The 18,252-nt window shown below is 40.5% G+C and overlaps 1 protein-coding gene across 2 annotated transcripts; it reads left to right on the plus strand.

Annotated features, from left to right (window-relative positions):
• The first annotated feature begins 139 nt into the window (after positions 1-139).
• On the plus strand, positions 140-4,978 carry LOC130622633 (tax1-binding protein 1-like). 2 transcript variants are annotated; one of them, XM_057438116.1, is made up of 3 exons: positions 140-2,237; positions 2,698-2,977; positions 3,115-4,978. In XM_057438116.1, the coding sequence occupies exons 1-3, from the start codon at positions 282-284 to the stop codon at positions 3,552-3,554; spliced, it is 2,676 nt and encodes an 891-aa protein (XP_057294099.1). In that variant the 5' UTR covers positions 140-281; the 3' UTR covers positions 3,555-4,978. The 2 variants fall into 2 exon arrangements, with proteins under 2 accessions (XP_057294099.1, XP_057294100.1); XM_057438117.1 differs by having other exon boundaries at positions 3,062-3,219.
• The last annotated feature ends 13,274 nt before the right edge of the window (positions 4,979-18,252 follow it).

Raw genomic sequence — 18,252 nt, forward strand, 5'->3', positions numbered from 1 at the left:
TTGTGAACGGTGAAGGAGACCAAAAAGGAATTTGACGGCAATAAACCGTGATTGGTTAGACTAATTTCTTTTATTTTCCTTTTTAAAACTATCTACAACATTTCGTGTGACCACGAAACAAAAACATAGTTAAAAAGGGAAATTTGTTGGCGTAATAAAATTCGAAAGTTCGTTATTAATCATCAGCAATATTTAAATGCAAATAAGTGCTTTAAATGTGAAATACCTTATCCCTAACGGATAAGAATAATATGTATATCTTTCTTTAATCACAACAAAATATGGAAGATTCTGTTATGGACTCGTTTGATGGGGTTATATTTCATAATGTCAGGGAATATTGCTCTGCAAATGATGTTATTACCTGTCACTTTGCAGTAAAAGAAAATTGTGATATTAATGTTCCTAGTGATTGTTATGTTGGTTTATTTCATGTTGGTTGGAACACCCTATCCAGCTGTTTAACTAGGAAAAGTTTTACTTTGGTTGAGCATTTGACAAGTGGTTTATACAGTTTGGAATTCCATGCGAATGAAACACCAAAAGCAAATTATGATGAGTTTTACCAATTTTGTTTTTTTAATGAGAAAACAGAAGTTGTTTTTGGTGCTAGTTGTCCGTTTCAAATATGTGATTTAAAGCATATGGAATCGTTTACCCCAGTAGGTCATGAAGATGTTTGGTGGGCTTCTCGAAACCCAAATCCTGTTGATGAAGATGTTGATGATACCGTGTTGATTCACAACAAAACAACAATGCTGGAAGAATCATTAGCCAAAACTGTTGAAGAAAACGAATTACTGAAAACCATAAAACAAAAGTTTGAAGCAGATCTAGCAAAATGCTGCATGGATAAAGAAAAATACATAAAGGAATCAGAAGAAGAGATGATCGAGTTACGAGAGAAAGTTAAATTTCAGCAAGATCGGTCTAATATTTTTGAACAAAGTTTGGCAGATTCAGACGAGATCATAAATCACCTTAATGGAAAAATTAGGGACCTAAATGAATATGTTGCAGAGTATGCTGAAAAGTTGAAAACCAATGAAAAATCATTTGCAGAAATTTCGAACGAATACAAGGCAGTTATGATGGAAAAAGAAATTTTGATTAACAAATTGACTGAAAGTATACAACTTAATGAAGAAGAAATTAAGAAATCTTTGGATTTAGAAGAAAAGTTTAAGACACACCTCCAGGAATTTGAAGCCATAAAAAAGAAGCTGGAGTATGAAAAGAGTGCTAATGCTAATCTTGAATTGGAGTATCAAGATATGGTATCATCCTTTACAAAGCAGATTGAAGCATTGTCTAAGGAAAACAGTGATTCTAAAGAGCTACATGATAGAATTGCTGATATGGATAACAAGTTAAATGCGGAAAAGAAGAAAAACTCATCCTTGTTAATTGATGTGAACAACTTGGAGACAGCGCTGGAAAATGCAGAAGCCAAACAGAAAAAAGGACAGCTTACCTTCCAATCTGAAAAGTCCAGGCTTTTGGAAATCATTGAAGAAAGATCTAATTTTATTCAGCAACTGAACAATGAAAAGGAAGAGTTACTAAAGAAATTAAAGGAAGAAGAGAAAAAGTGTTTGAAAATGATTGAAAAGAATAGAGATGTGGTTTCTAAAATGGAAAGCAAAATAGATAAATCGGAATCAACTTTTTCTAGTGTGAAATCGGATTTGATAAAGCAGCAGGAAGAATTTTCTAAGATAATTGGGGAAAAAGATGCATATATTGGTGAGTTGGAAGAAAATTTGATATCTTTAAAATCCAAAGTTGCTGAATTACATGAAGTTATTGGAGAGCAACAAAAAAATGCAAGTAAATCAATTGCAGAATTTAAAGCCAAGGAAACTGAACTTCATCAGCTCCTTGAAGAATTAAATTCTAAGCAAAACTTGTCTAAGAAACCTGCTAAGTCACGAAGTAATGGATCTCTTCATGCTCTTCAAATTGCAACTGCTCATATGCAAAAACAAGTAACAAATTTGAAAAAGGAAAAAGATTCCTTTCAAAAAATGTTTAACCAGCAACACCTTGGTGGTGATGTTGGTACACAAGAATTAAGAAGAGTAAATGAAGAAATGAGATTACGACTGCACTTAGGAAAAGAAAAATACAAGGAAAAGTATTTTGAGTGCCAGCACTTGCAGATGGAACTTGAACAACTGAGAAATGAAAAAAAACAAAATAACATGAATAATGTACATGAAGGAGAGAAGACTGAGGTATATACACCTGTTTGTTGTGTTATACATTATAAAAATTCCAGTCATTTTCACAAATATCACCCGATCTTTATGACAGCCAATGAATTAACTTTAACAATTTTTTTACATATCTTAGCACAAGGCTTGTGAGACTACACCTAAAAAAAATGTATGATGTGGTTGTTATTTTTAGTCAGAACAGAGCTCCTCCTCTTAATATATTGTAAAGGAGGGGATATATGTTTGAGATTTTGCCATCTGATGTCGCCTTTCAAAAACCTCCTATTTTAAAGTATTTTTGAAAATCATTCCCTACTTATCTCCCTCTTAATTTCACATATAATTAAAGATTGGAAAAAATATTAGTTGTATAAGCTATTTAATACTAAAACTAGGAAATTTTCAAAGATGTTTTTAAAGCCTGGCTTATATTACGGGATACATTTTGTTCGTTAAAATTGTTCCTGTTTTTTCTTAGATGGAATATGTTGCAGCACATTTTGTTGAACAGATGAAAGTACAACACAGTCAGGAGCTAGATAAACTGAAGTCAGAAAAAGAAGTGTTGGAAAAGAAGTATTCCGAAGCTCAAAACAATTTGACCAAATCTGAACAAGAGGTGTCAGACCTCTCGAAGGATGTTGAGGGAATGAAAGTTAAAACAAAGAAACTTGCTGAGCATTATGAAGGGAAGATTAAGTTAATGGTGGAAGAAAATGGGGTGTTAAAGAAGCAAAGAGATGCTGTATTGGTAGGAGGTATGTAAACATGTTATTCAAAGCTTAGGGTAAGCCTTTTATACATAAACCATTCTGATGACCTTTGAAATAAATAATTTTTAGGGAAGCCCATGTTTTATATTTAAATTGCATGACCCTTAAAATTATATCAACAGATTCCAACATAAAATTAATGACACAAGAAAAACCTGTTGAGCAAGAGACATTGAAATCGTGTGATGCAATCTACCATCCTCCTTCTGGAGAGGAGAAGCGCGTAATTCATCAGCAGCCTGATGCGTGGAACGAAATCATGTATCCTCCCAGCTTAAATGTTATCAGTGGTAGAAATAAGAATGCTTGGCTTCCTGGTGCTGTTCCAACAAGTCACATCAAAGCAAAAGATATATCAGGAAAATATGACGCTCCACTAACGCAAGTAATACCAAGACATGAAAGCAGACAGACTGTCCTCACTGGGCGTGGTAAAACAGTCGATTCAAGTTATCAAAAACCAACGTATCAATGTCCAGTTTGTAACATGGCATTCCCGCCTGGTTTTTCTGATGTGTCTGCTACTCATCATGTAAACAGTCACTTTAACGACAAAAAATAATTTTGTTCCATTGTTAATATTATTTTATTGATTTACATTTTTTTTTTATAAAAGTAAATTTTTCCACTCATATTTTGGGAAGTCTTTTCTAAAATAGTTCAATGCATTAACAACAAAACCATCTAAAAATTTGTATTGGTATATAATCAAGTTCTAGAACGAAAACTGCATAAAACATGTCAATACTTCGCATGATAATTTTCGAAGAATTGCAATTTCAGGGTTGTTTTCAATCTTCTAAACACAGTTTTTAAAACACAAATTTTTTGTTAGAGCAATATCAAGACTTGTTATGAATGCACGTTACTATAAAATATTTTCTTAACATTTAGCTGATCAGAAAGATGTTTGAATGTGTTTGTGTTTATTAAACACTAATATAGTTTTGTGGGTAAGACATTTTTAGATAAAGCAGGGTGCAGGGGGTGTGGCGAAATGAAAAGAGTAATTTTCGAACATATTTAAATCTATTTGAAAGAAATTCATGTTGTTTATTATCTAATTATATACTTTAAATGATTATCACTTAACAACATGGCAAAAAAATAATTAATAATTGACCTTTTTTTTCTTCTGTTTTATTGTTTAACATATTTTTCTGCCATTTATCCATTTCTAACAGATTTTATGAGTTAAGATTTTATTACTTTTTCTGTTGAGTTTTTTTCCGCTTATATGAAAGTAAAAGGTCTTACTGTAAGTGTTGATTGAAGATCATATTTGTTAAAAGGAGGACATTATAAAAAAGGTTGTGATATTTTGCATGTGTATAGTTATCCATGTATAATATCCAGTAAAAAAGACTCAACTGATTTCGTTTTAACGATAAAATTTCATTTTGACGAAGAAATCTTTTCTGACATGTTCTTAAGATTAAGTTTGTTATAAAATCTTTAAGTTAGATAAGCGGTAATGTTGATTTTTTCTCACTTGGTTCATAGGACACGCTTTTTTAATAATCAACATTAATTTTTTTTGTGTGTGATTCTTGTCACTAAATTTTTTACTAAAATGAAATATTGTATTTCTTAATACACCATCTAATTAAGCTTAAGCATAATAAAGTCAATATTCGCAAAAATGTTTAAATTTTGTTAGACTTCAAGTCCAGTTGTTGCTCATTAAAAATGCGTGTAGTCTTTTAGATGCACTATAATATGGTTTTATTAGGTTAGAACAAGATTACCATTAATGCCACAGCTCAAACGTTACACATAAATTACGCATGTCAATTCGCTCTTCTAATTGGTTCAGAATTTCCGCTACACAAATTTGGAGAATAAATTGCTATCTCCCCGAGATTTCGAAGCAGATATATTAATGGGAATCCGACTAGAGTCATTATACATAGTTGCATTGGAATTATTTTTTAATTTTTTTTTAGTTGATAGTATTATTAATACATAACTAAATAAAAAAAATCATTGTTGTTGTTTTTTTTTCAGTTTAATTTTTTCACCGAAATTCAACCGGAATTTTTATGAAATAAGAAAATATCAAGTAATTTAGATACCTTAAGGTTAAGAGAATTAATTTTTGCGGTAAAAATTTCGGGAGATTCGCGACTTTTTGTTGATTTCGTGAAAAAAAAATTTTCGCAAAACTTTTAAAAAAAATGCTGTATTTGGATTTAGATTTTTTTTCTTTTGTAAAAACGATTACACCAATTTTTTTTCTAAACTTTTGGGCACTCATAGAAATGTAAATTTCAACTTAAGAACCCCTAAAAATGAAATGGTATGAATTGAAAGTTAAATTGTCAATTTTTTTTCAGTTAAATTCATGAAAAATCGATCTTACTTCGTGAATTAATTAATTATATATCAAAATATGTTGTGTAAAGTAATTCTCTTAATGAATTCATGCATTGAGCAAAATCGCGAATTTGATATGTCTATTCAAATCGGGGAATTTTCTGAAATCAGTCTGCCTGGATCCACAGTTAAGCTCTTCTTTACTGTGTACAATTTAGTCACTAAGCGATGTAGTATTGTTTCTCACAGGGCGCGTCTGCAAGAGCTTGAAAACTCCAAATCGTGGTTTCGCTGTTCTGGCACAGGCGCGCACGCCACAGTCAACCACAACAAGTCGATGCCCATCCAGTACCTAGTGGGGTAAAATCTCTAGTATGCAGTGCTTAGTCATGCATAATGAGGTAAAGTCCTCATGCTGCAAATGAGTAAAAAAAAGTTCTAGCGCCCTAGAGGGGAACTCCCCTGCACATCCGCTAAAAATCATCAAAAATCAACGCATGCGCAGTAAAGATGTGACAAACGTCCACCACTCAAGGTTGAATTGCGTTCGCAGGGAGAAGATGAGTTGGTTCAGGAGGCGAGACATATGGAAAAAATTGGTTGAAGAGGATCCCCTGCTGCTCAAATATGTACCGGACCAGTTCAAGACGCAGGAGATGTGCGACAACGCTGTTGAAGAGGATCCCCACCTGTTCATATATGTACCGGATTGGTTTGTTACCCGGGACATGCGTAGCTTCATTAACCCTAGATTACTCGAGGCCTACCATCAGAGGAAAATCCAGAAGGCTAGGATTAAGGAGGAGCTGCTTCCATTGGCCTGCCATCCCGACAGGGCTGTGGACTGGTGCTTTTCGAAGGATGAAAAGGCAGGTCTCGAAAAGTTGTGGAGCTCCTAGGTTATCTTATAACCCAAAGGATTATGAGATAAGATGAAAAATACTACTAATAAACTGTCAGCAATCAAAATTCGATATATTTGGAACAGCAGTAATCATGACCTTCCTGGTTGGCACAGGTCTCTCCCTCCTACTTATGGCCTTGGCATTAGTACAAGAATCAGAGAGGGACAAGGAGAATGAGCGGAGGATTCAGTACCTAGAGGATGATGTTTATAACTGTAAATAAATGAAACAATGTAAGGACTGTGAAAGGGTACTTGACGAGTATGATAGATGTACCTGTGGACGTAGGTTTGTGGTGAAAGCTAAAATATTGTGCTGGTACTGCTACAAGAAATATATATCACCTAGCTGGGGGTAGCTGTGTATGTAAAACGAGAAGCAATCCTCGGAGCCTGTTTGAATAAACAGGATGCTACAATTTGAAGAAGAGATTGTCAACCCTAAAATGTTCTACTCATTTGCTGCTACCTTTACGGACATCAATGATATCTATGTGGACAGTGTCAGATCCCATTCCTGCCAACGGAGGTAAGCATAATCGGTACATCGGAGGGTATCATACATGAGACCTCGTAGTAGCCCTCAGGGTAAAAACACCAAAAATCTGGTCCCCACATGGAGTTAGCCGATACAATGCCAATGCTGTACCGGCGATGAGTCTTGATTTCGAAGAGTACCCCGATTGGGTTGAAAAGTATCGTCCAATTTGGTCCAGAATCGAAGAGCTGATTTCTGAGCAATTGACGACGGAGCCTGTGAAAAAGGACCGTTACGTGAACGCCAAGCTTAAATACTATAAGGACGCGATCACGACTAAATTCCACGGTATGCCAGTACCCTATGATGAGCCATGCCAAACCAGTAACATCCTAGCTATTTCATCGGTGTATATGCAAGGTAAAAACTACTACCCTCAGGTACATGTTGTGGAATGTCGGTATAAGGACTTCAAAAAGAAATGGTTGCTAAGTGAGGATTAAAAAAAAACATATATTTTATAGGCTCTATATGGCCTATAAACTATACCAAATTAAGGGCTGTAATCAGCAGGGAACTCTAGGTAGCGTTTGCATTCTGTACAGAATAAACTTTTTTTAAAACGTCATCCCTACCTTCTTGTCTTCCCTTCGCAATAAGCTGATCACGCTCCTGCGCATTGATGGGGTCAACAATACGGTTAAACCGCTGCCTCATCTGTTCCTTCAATAGCGTATACTTTTGCTTCTCTTGCTTGATCAGATTAAACTCGTATTCGTCCATTTCCAACAGCCTTCGAAATAATATCAACGATGGAATTCAGCTTTGATTCTGTGAGTAGTCTTATACCCTCATGTTTTTTACTTTTAACCCCAAGCCTTTTCGAAGCGTTCCGGAGACCGGTTTGCCCTATACCTACAGCTATTGTGATACTGCCCATATCAATACAGAGAGGAGTCCCCAAACCTGTGGCTAACGCCCCGATCCGAACGCCCGAGGTATTGATGCTAATACTCAGCAGCTCATGATCACAGAAGCGTACCCAGGGCCCATGCATCTTAAACTTCTTTGCAAGCTTGTCCCGCTCCTTGATTTCATCTCGCATCTATTTCATCAATTTCTTTGAGCCGATATACCTGATTTTCCGCAGGTCCGCTCGGTAAATTTGGGTACTGCTTGGTTACATCATTCAGTATCAATAAATGCATCGTAACTCCGGTGAACGAAACGTTTTTCTCGATGTGATATTCATCTTTTAGCATGAATTCGAGGCGATCCGTCGAGCCCTTCAAAGGAAGGGCTCAACGTATATTGGGGTGTCAAAATTCCAGGTTAACATGTCTCCTTAAGCGTTTAGCTCCTTGGTGGGAAGCAAGGCCAGAATTTTTGACTTCTTACCATCCAGCAGGCAGTCGTCTTCATCCAACTGGGGGCAAATAAGACGTAGCTTAATATAGACGTCAGTCCTGTAATATGCATCATAATCACCGCTTGTATAGTACTTCTTACCGGGGTCGTAGGGTAGGCCTGAGAGCTCCTGGAGTTGTCAATGAATCACCACCGTGTACCTGTCCCTGCACGGAGCCTACAGAGTCTATTTTTCAAGACAAACAGTTTAATCTTGTTCTCTGCCTGACTGTTCACAATAGTCGCCAAATCCTCGATCTTGTACAGACCGTTCATAATGGCGATCCGAGTCACCCTCTGATCAGGCCCTACCTTACGGATTGTAAAGTAGTTGTTTATATAAATGATCAGCCATGTAGGTTGAATACTTATCGATTTCAAGGCAATTCTCGTATCCTGTCCCAGGTAGTCTTCAAATATCGTAGGCTTGTCAATGTCTGTGATATACGGTTGCTTCATCCTTTCTTTTAAGAAAGGATGAACATGTATTCATACAACCCTAAGGCAAAATACAAATCCAACAGGGGAGAATGGCCACTTGGTATAACAAACCTGGAACATCAGAACCTGTATGTCTCCACAGAATCACATATATCTGTAGTTGTCCCCGAGTTTACCAAGTATGCGATCAAAATTCCCACCAATTTGCTTAATGACCCTGTCAGAGTGGGCTGGACAGAGGCCTTTGACTATTGGAATATCCAGGTTAATTTCGCTACCCACTGCGCAAGCACTGCATTAAGCATCTCTGCTAAGCACCTAACGGGATTCGTACCCCTTGTCAACTCGATATTACCACATGAGGCGTATATTGGGAAGAATAAAGGTACCCATGCCATATGACGATAGCTTTGCTTAGTACAAAAATCCTTACTCCACATCCGGATATGCACAAGTATGCCGCGAGTATGGCGCAGATCCCAATAGTCTGTACAAGTTCAAGGCAGTCATATCGTCATTGACAAATAGTAGATGGTGGCCTCAAGTTGATGGTGATTGGGCTAAATTCATCATCTCCACAAGCCAGGGTCTGACATTGGAAGGTCTGAGCAAGCTAAGCAAGAGCATCAGGGTTTAATCAGGTCCGGTGCGGACAACTACACAGCAAGGCAGATTTTGCTACAAAAATTTGAATCCATGGTACAAGGTCAGGAGAATGTAGGGCATGATATTACATAATTTCAGAAGGTGCTGCAATATGCCCGAACTTCGGTGAACTTTGCTGTTATCCCAAGCGTCTACATGTTGCCTTCTGATACGAACCTGTGTATTGGTAAAATTGCGGGGTATAATAACAATATTTTGATCGCACCTGCCAGTGCAAAAGTTGGTGTCCGGGTTGACTTGAATAACAAGCCCATTGTGAAGCATACTACGCCCCCCTCCCAGGCATACCCAAAGCATACTACGCCCCCTAGGCATACTATTTACCTAATCTTTCCAGCTGCTTCTCTACAAACCCCTTCCCTGCAGCACTTCCTCCTGCGGCACCTCCAGCGCTCCCCCCTGTAACTGCAAGTACAAGGGTGCTTATCAGTAGGCCAATAGCAGAGACGATACTCGCTATAGTAATCCCTTGCTCCTTGAACAAAATTTTAAGCTTTTCAAGCAAAGACGTGTCATCTCCAGCAATTTTCATCAACGTTTCCTTGATATTCTTCAGCTGGCTGTAAATTTGTTGGACTTGTATCCCCTCTGTTTCTTGCGTGGCCCCTTATAAATCGTTCAATTTTTCAATTTTTCCTCAAGCTGTGCCATTTTCTTCTCAAGATTAGCCCTTTGTCCTTCGTCTACCCCGACTTTCTGCTTCTCGAGTTTTTTCACCTTGCCCTCCGCCTTGTCGATCTCACTATTGTATAGGATAATCTTTGCTTTCAGTAGCTTCACAGCGCCCCTTATAGTTTGGAGTTCGAAGTTTAATCCTCGCCTCTCGCGCTCGGTGAATACTTCATCAGTACCACCAAATGAAGTTTCTTCCATAAAGCTCTCCGTGGCATCTACAAATTCCTCTATCGATTCCATCGAAATGATATCATCAGCCATGTCCTTCCTCACAATGTCATCAACCTTTTGCCCAAGTGCCTGAGCCCCTGCCTTACCCCTGTTGGGTGTAGTAACATAGTCGGGAAAACCAGGGCTCGCACAAGATTTGCCTTCAATCTCTTGATCATCTCCCCGGCAGCCCACAACCCAACCTTACCTTTTGTAATTAATGCACGAAGGTCTATATCGTTAAAAAAAGACGTTTCCCTTCCAGCCTAAACTCGTCGTAAGGTATCGCAATAGGCTTCCCCAACCTCTCCTCAAAACTTTCGTAGAGCTCGTCGACCTTTGATTTTAATATTTTCTGCCTCTGCTCTGAAAGGCCAGGCCCTGTTGTTCTCCTGACGGCCCTGCTCATCCGGAAGATCGTGATCAAATACTGGGTTAGTTGGCATTTATTTAAAAGAAAATCCTTCTAAATAAATGAGTAACGTATTCGGAACTACATTGGATCCCTCCGCAGAGACAAAACAACTTTCCGGTATCAAGGGTCGAAAACAACGGGTTCCGACAAGTAATATACTCTCTACAATCAATCAGAATGAGGACCTGTACGTGGATATCCCCAACATGCGGGGTTATTTTTTCAGGGTCCATCACACTCCTGTTTGACCTGGAAGTGACGGCTACCAATACAACACGTACCATTGTGTCGAATATCGGAAAAAGTCTGTTGAGAGATCTACGTATTACCCTGAATGGCAACGAGGTACAGAATATAAGCGATCTCAGCACCCTGGCAGTCTACCGTGGCTACCAACATTTGACAGAGACAGCAACCTCATTTTACAAGGAATTAATCCAAATGACGGGACCATCCGGGCCTTTAAGGTCAAGGCCACTGACCATGTCGGGACAGATGAGGAGAAGGCTATTGTTGCGGCGTATGGTAATACGTTCTGTATACCCCTCGGCAAGATGTTTGAACTCATCGGAGACCTACCCTTTTATCCAGCGGGTTTATATGACACATTGCAGTTTGTCCTACATTTCGCACCGCATGGTGACGTGATCAAAGATGCAGGGACAGCAGCCTCGAAAAGCACGGCAGCCAAGGCAGCGGATACAGCGTACAAGATCACCAATATCAAGCTGAAATTTGAAAAAGTGAGCCATGAAGGCCTCGCGAGTGCCATGATGTCACGGTATAGTATTCTCGCATTACCCTATGAGCGGATCCTGAGAAGCAAGGTAGTGACCATGAAAAAAGCTGATACCAGTTACAGTCCTTGAAGGGTGTCTTACTACTCTTTGTAGACCCCGGGAAAGTGAAGGCTTGCGTTGGTGTCAATGAGGTCTCTTACAATCCATAAATTGAGTATATTAGCGTCACGGTGGAAGGCGAATTGTATAGTCATGCCATGCTTCCTAAGGACGACCTGGAACAGATTGTAAACCTCTTTGGTAGTCACGATTCTAATGTGACCATTGGCCAATTCTTCAATGAACGGTACGCGTTGTTTATCGATTTCTGGGCGTCTCCCGATTATACCCTACAAGGTAGTGGTAGACCCCTACAACGCCTGAGTAACGGCATCACGTTGCATATGAAGGCTGACGGCACCGGGTATTTCAGGTGCTATGTTTACCTTCTTCAAGATGCGCAGCTCAACATACTTAACACTCAACGAAATGCATCCGTTTGATCTGTTATATATGCCCCACGATATGGTAGCACCTACAAGTATATTCTCACGGGTATTGATGTGGCTTCGAGGTACAAGGTAGCGAGACCATTGCGTACCAAAAAAGCTAGCGAAGTCGCGGAAATGATCAAAGACATTTACAAAGCAGGACCTCTTCGATACCCCAAGATTTTTCAATGTGGTAATGGTTCTGAATTTAAGTCCAATGTAACAAAATTGCTAGAGGACAAGGGTGTGGAGATCAAGCAGGCTACCACCAAAAACCGCAATACATTCACGGCCTTTGTAGAGTCCTATAACAAGTTACTCGCGGAAAGACTCTTTAAGCCTCAAGATGCGCAAGAGTTGGTCTCTGGCGAGACTAGTACCATTTGGGTCAAACACTTGTACGCTATAGTAAAAAATCTAAACAACAGCAAAACTGCCATGATTGAGATAAAACCTAGCAGGGAGATTAAACTCGATGATGTCCCGCTTGCAAAAAGTCAGCAATATCCCGAGGAAAAGCCCTTACCTGAGGATGGTCTTTATCTCTATCTGCTACAACCCGGAGAGGAGCACGGGGACTCAAAAAGACGCGCAACTGACGCCTTTTGGAGCAAACATACTTACAGGTTGGATAGGATCGTGGTAGGTAGTCGTGTTTTATACTATTTAAAAGATGGTCCCGAAAGAAGCTTTGTGTCGGAGGAACTCATGCTTATTCCAGAGGATGTTCAGGTACCTCCAGAGCATATCAAGGAGTGGTAATAGTTTTTCATGAGTTCCTCTAGGGCATTCAGATCTATTTCATCCTCATCATCTTCGTCATCTTCATTCAGATCCCTTAAATAATCCAAAGGGTGTTGGGTATAGAACGGGTATCCATAGACTATACCTTTGATAACATTGGGTTCATTTTCCAAATCAATATCGATCAAGCGTCTATTTGGTATCGGAAAATTAAGGACATCACTTATTGTTGTCAAGTCAGCTAAATCCGATAGCTTCAACTCCTTATCCTTGATGACCTGGCAATAGAGTGCCCCATAGTTGTTCTCTTTAATACCAACAATATGGAGCCCTAGACGTTCAATATCATCCTCTAGATCCTCATCAATCTCGCTTCTTGAAAATGTTCCCCTTGCTTTTTCGCCTGATTCTAACCTGTTTAAAAGATTTTCGTCATTAGGGTATTCAAACCCCTCGTAGTATACTCCACCTCGATATTTAAAATTTCCCAAGCAGGTAGGACAATAACCAGTCACCGACTCTGCCTTGATACAACATCGTAGCACAGGTACCTGAATATTGTAGTTCACTGTAAATTGATTTTTTTTTGTACATGGGCTTCCATCTTGATATTTCACTGGCTTTTAACATACAGCCAAAAGGGTCAAAAATTGTGGGTTACTTTTACCTATAATTTTACCTATAATTTTTACTACCTGCAAGAATAGTAAAAATTGTGTCCGACCTGAAGACCAGCGTCCGCCTAGTCATCCAATGCCGGAACACCCAATTCGTACAGGTCATCCGGAGTAAGGTCAATAAGTCCGAAATGACTCACGGAACGCTCCGCATGTCCATCTTCTTCGAACCTATTAAAGGCATGTATACCATTGGGGTTGTCGATGACAACAATCTCTTCGGATTTTGAGTAGTTGTCCTTGAACCATCTCCTTTTGGTGAGAAGAATAAGTCTTTGTACACGCGCACAGTAGTATGGAAGATGATGATACTCGTCATCTTCCTGTGAGATATGTTTTCTGTATATCATGATCATGTTGTCCTTTCCAGGATCTTGAGCATGTGGTACATATCGTTCTTGGAGCCTCGCCTTTTTCTGGGTCTGTACTTCGAGTTCGTACCCCAACTCCACGAGTTGTTTATCCCTGGAATTTAGTCGTGACCGAGAATGGCAATCTCCATATCTTTTTCTTCGAGGGCTTGACGCTGTAGTTGATCATGGATTTTTGGGAACATCGGTTGCAGCTGTATTTCCTAAACCTTCTTGCCCTGGGTTGCTAGCTTCCAAACACAAGCTCGTACATACCCTCCTCATTGATGTAGAGGTCGTACTTTTGAGAGACGGATGGCCAGTTTACCGGTTCCCTCGCAGCGGGGGAACCGGTTCGTTGACACTTGTGAGCGTAATTTTCCAGACTGCAGTGATTGCGGATGGTATCGGACGTGACTTTTTTTGTACTCCGGTGCACCTTTTACTACTTCCTTGGCACGGGTCCAGGAGCGTCCGTTGACAGTCACGGTATTTAGTTTGCTATTGTTAAATTCAAGGAAAAGTTGCGACGGCATTTCTATATACCAATGCTTAGCCAGAGGATTTCAACGTGGTCATTCGAGGATTTTCCAAGTCCTTGGATGTCTTAATCTCATATATAGGCACGCATGTATGGATTTTTTCAATTCAGCCTTTATCTCGCACCAGTCCGAAATCATGTTCGTCTCTTCGTCTATCATCTTCATATCGGGCCTCTCATGCGGGTACCAACAAAACAAGGCTTTTTTCTGTCGTCTCAAATTTTTGGGCAAAGTAGTATACGACTGCGTGAGTAGCCATAGACTGTGTTTGCGATGCCTACCTGAAATAGCCAATTCAAGCAGGGACTGTCGATGCTTGTCGAGGCTCTCATCGACTATCATATCGTCGACTATGAAGAGACTTGTTCCTTAGGCTCTATAAGGAACACATAGTTATCCTTCCCGAGCGAGACCCTTTCAAGGTATGTCTTATTCCATTGCAGGGTAGGGCATAGTATCACTATGTTATGATAGTGATGCCTGTACCCACCCTCCACCAGGACCAAAACACGTTGCGTCTTACCACAAGACGTAGGGCCAGTGAAGATTGCCGTATGTGAGTCTTTTATTACGTCTAACATTTTAATAATAACAGCATTTCTTATTATGTATTTTAGGGTATATCGAGGCACAGTTAAAACATATCAACACGCCGCCGTGATTGTTCACCAAAGACCCCCGCAGGTAGGGCAGATATAGGTATTTCGTGTATGGTATTCGAGAGGTAGAGGAGAATATGTTATTTTTCCTTGTAGGAAACGTAATACTTTGCGGTACCTCTTTACGAGCCGTGCATTCTCCGGGCCGACAAACTCGGAGGGTGCTCCGATGAGTTTGGCGTACCGAGGTATAGTGTCGTATGTCAACAGTGCATATAGAAGTTGTTTTTGCTACGCCGCTGTTTCGCTTTATCCAGGCATCCAATGCAACTTTTCATTCAACTATTTCCCCTAATCCGGAAATTGGGGAAAGAAGGTTTTTTACATTTTGAACATTTGGCCTCCATTTGTATATTTACTTTGAGTGTTGGTATAATACCCTCACAACATCATCAAGCGTTGGATATCTGCCATATTTATAGGGTACCTTGTGATGAATATGTAGAAACTCGTAGAGTTCCCAAGTCATCCCCTCAGAAAACTGGGCTTCAAATGGGCCCTACAGATAGCTATGACTTCCTTGTTTCCCTGTAGAGGCTGGTTGCCGGGGCGATTAGTGAGATGACCAGCAGGGTTGCAATCCTTACACTGGTATATTTGCCTTTCATGATAGCAAATTCCACCTCCCTTACATTCTCTACAATGGTATCTCCGCCTTTGATGCGGGCACCTTGTGCGTTCCCGCGACGCCTTGTTGGCAGCGAGGCAGGTGATGCATTGTCTTATTATTCGACCACTACGCTTGATCCTAAAATGGTTCAGGGGGAAATAGTGCTTACATTTTGAACAATTTTTGCCATCTTCCATGTTGACTCGTTTTTGTCCTTAGAAACAAAAACGAGTTTTTACTGGACGGGGCTATTTTTGGTTTCGGCACGATACTCGCCTATTCCGTGATGTATCGATTGCCTTTTGACATGTTTTCATTAGCCCACATGGGCTGAGTGTTAGTATACTGTAATTTCCCAGCAACATCAGCAAGCGACGGAGCATTGCCATACTTGAGTGGTATTTTGTGATCGATATGCCACCCCTTACCATAATTGTCCCCGGTCATACCATCGACGAACTGAGCTTCAATATGGGCCCGCAGCGTTGCGATATCGCCACCCAGGTAGTCCTGGAAGCTGAGCTCCTTGTTTCCCTTCAGAGCATTGTGGGTTCGGTTGCTTACAACGTAGGCGTGATGTCCAGCAGGGTCGCAAATGGGGCAGTGCGTCCTTTGTTTTTGATGGTCGAAGAAGCTTCCAGCTTGGATCTTATTCTACCATGTTCTCTGCAGATACCACCACCCCCGCAGTCCTTACAAATGGATCTTATCCTACCATGTTCCATGCAAATTTGACTTCCCCAACATTCTTTACACTTGGATCTCTTTCTTGAATGGGGGCAAATCTGACTTCCCTTACAGTCTTTGCAGTAAGCCCTCATACTCTGATGTGGGCACCTTGCGCGTTTCTGTGATGCCTTGGCTACGTTCAAGCATTTGATGCACATTTTTGTCAGTTGACCATTTCCTTTGATTCCAAAATTGTCCAAAGAAAGATAATGCTTACATTTTTGACATCTCTTGGCCTCCTCCATATTCACTCCTTCTTGTCCCTGGGACAAACACGAGTTTTTACTGGACGCTTATTTTGGTTTGGGGACTATGCTTGCGGGTAACCACCCTTTTTTCACGGCCATTTCACGACTCGCCCTACTTCAAAATAGGCAACCATTTTGAGCACATCGTTTGTATCCATCTTGGTAGTTGGCCTCGTTATGCCCAGGAACTTTTTACCTGCCATGGCATTGGCAAAGGTGAAACTAAGGTCTACGACGGTTTCATACAGCATGTCTAGGATCTCCTTCTCTTTCGGGGTTACGTTGCTTGTACTCATTTATTAAAGCATTTTTTACCAAAAATGATGTCAATCTGAGGCTGGGTTTTGCCCTGTTGGGTCTCTGGATGAGTCGCTGGCTTTTGAGATTCATTTTTGCCTCTACCAAATTTGTACCAAACCCCAACCCCTATGGCAAGCACGGCCAGCGTACCTACACCATACATGTAGGCTGACTGTACGGAGCTAGCCCCAGAAGAGGTTTTGACTGTAGGTTCTGCAGTACCCTCTTGTTGTTTCATTTCTTCCTTTCTTTTCTTCATCAGTGCCGCCAACTTGTGTCCCTGCGCAACGCTTCCCGGATGCTTTACTGACTTCGTGATGATTCTCTCTTCTTCTCTCGGTTCTTCACTCGTTTATCGTATAGCTCCTCAGAGCTCTTTCTCCTTCTCCTCCGCCTCATCTTGTTTTTTGGACATGTGTCTAGCTGTATGGCCCGCAATCAAAATTGGAGCTAGACACCTGCCAATGGTGCAGTATACAAGGATACCGAGATGTGTCATGGGATCTCTGATAATAGGGTCTTCATCGATATCTTGCCGGAGGCACTTGACACTGTCGATATCCACGATATTTCCAATCATGTTCGCATATAGGCTGACCACATGGGTAGTCAGCACTTTTTCAGTCTTCTCCCCCTTCTCCTGAAGCTCATGTTGCACGTACTCGGCATGTACCTTTTCTACCGCCTCATTGGGGCCTTGTCGATAAACCCCTTTGTACATTTTTTCGGTAGGAGATGTCCCTTACCCTGCTTCAGGGCCTCCTTCAGGACCTGGCGTTTATCGGTAGGTTTCTCTACATGCTCAAAATTTTTTGCTTATAGTTCGTGCATTTCCTGGTCCAAGTAAGGCTCTCGTAGACATAGAGTTTTGCTCTCAGGGTGATGAACTCAGTCATGATTTTTCCACTTAATTCATCCTTCATCAAGCCAACCCTTTTTTTGTTTTTCCCTATAGGAAGAGGCCTATTATCATCTGGACTGGGCACTCGTATCGAAGCGTGTCTCAACATCCTGCACTATGTCACGATAAAAGTATTCTGTTCGTATGTGGTAAACAAAGGTGTCCGTGTCCATGTAACAGAGCTGCAGCTTGCTACCATATTATGGCTGCATATAGTCATAGTGGAACTCGTAGATCACCATTTTTGACATATCCAGGATTGCCTGACCTGTATAGCTACACCGGTTTGTTCATCTTGACCTCCGTCTTGCCCATCTCTACACCTATGAGGTGTTTACTGAACCGGCTTCCACCCTTAAAATTTGTTTTCATGACGAGCTTCATATATACGTCCTCGTTGGTGACAAGTTTGAAATTACGATGACTCCTAATGTTCTCCATATTTTTGCCGAACACCGAGAGGTTCATGAGCTTGTAGAAATCCTTCTCAAACTCGTTTTTGGCAGCAGTTCTCAGCCTCGTGTTGTGATCGATATACCCTGTGCACCTTTTTTAGTTCAAGGCCGTGCTTTATGGCTTCGTGAAGGGCTCTGATATGCACCACATACCCACGCTTGTTTTTCAAATTCGGTACCAGTTTTTCGACTTTGTTGATCGTCATGCGTTCTGGTAGAAACGGTAGCTCATTATGGGTATCATGTAACCTCTCGGGGTAGTC

The sequence above is a fragment of the Hydractinia symbiolongicarpus genome, chromosome 12 (genome assembly GCF_029227915.1).
Source record: "Hydractinia symbiolongicarpus strain clone_291-10 chromosome 12, HSymV2.1, whole genome shotgun sequence".
NCBI classification, from domain to species: Eukaryota; Metazoa; Cnidaria; class Hydrozoa; order Anthoathecata; family Hydractiniidae; genus Hydractinia; species Hydractinia symbiolongicarpus.

Coding starts and splice junctions, on each gene's coding strand:
- LOC130622633 (XM_057438116.1), top strand. CDS start 282: ATGGAAGATTCTGTTATGGACTCGTTTGATGGGGTTATATTTCATAAT. Junction 2,238..2,697: donor ATGAAGGAGAGAAGACTGAG/GTATATACACCT, acceptor GTTTTTTCTTAG/ATGGAATATGTTGCAGCACA. Junction 2,978..3,114: donor AGATGCTGTATTGGTAGGAG/GTATGTAAACAT, acceptor TTATATCAACAG/ATTCCAACATAAAATTAATG.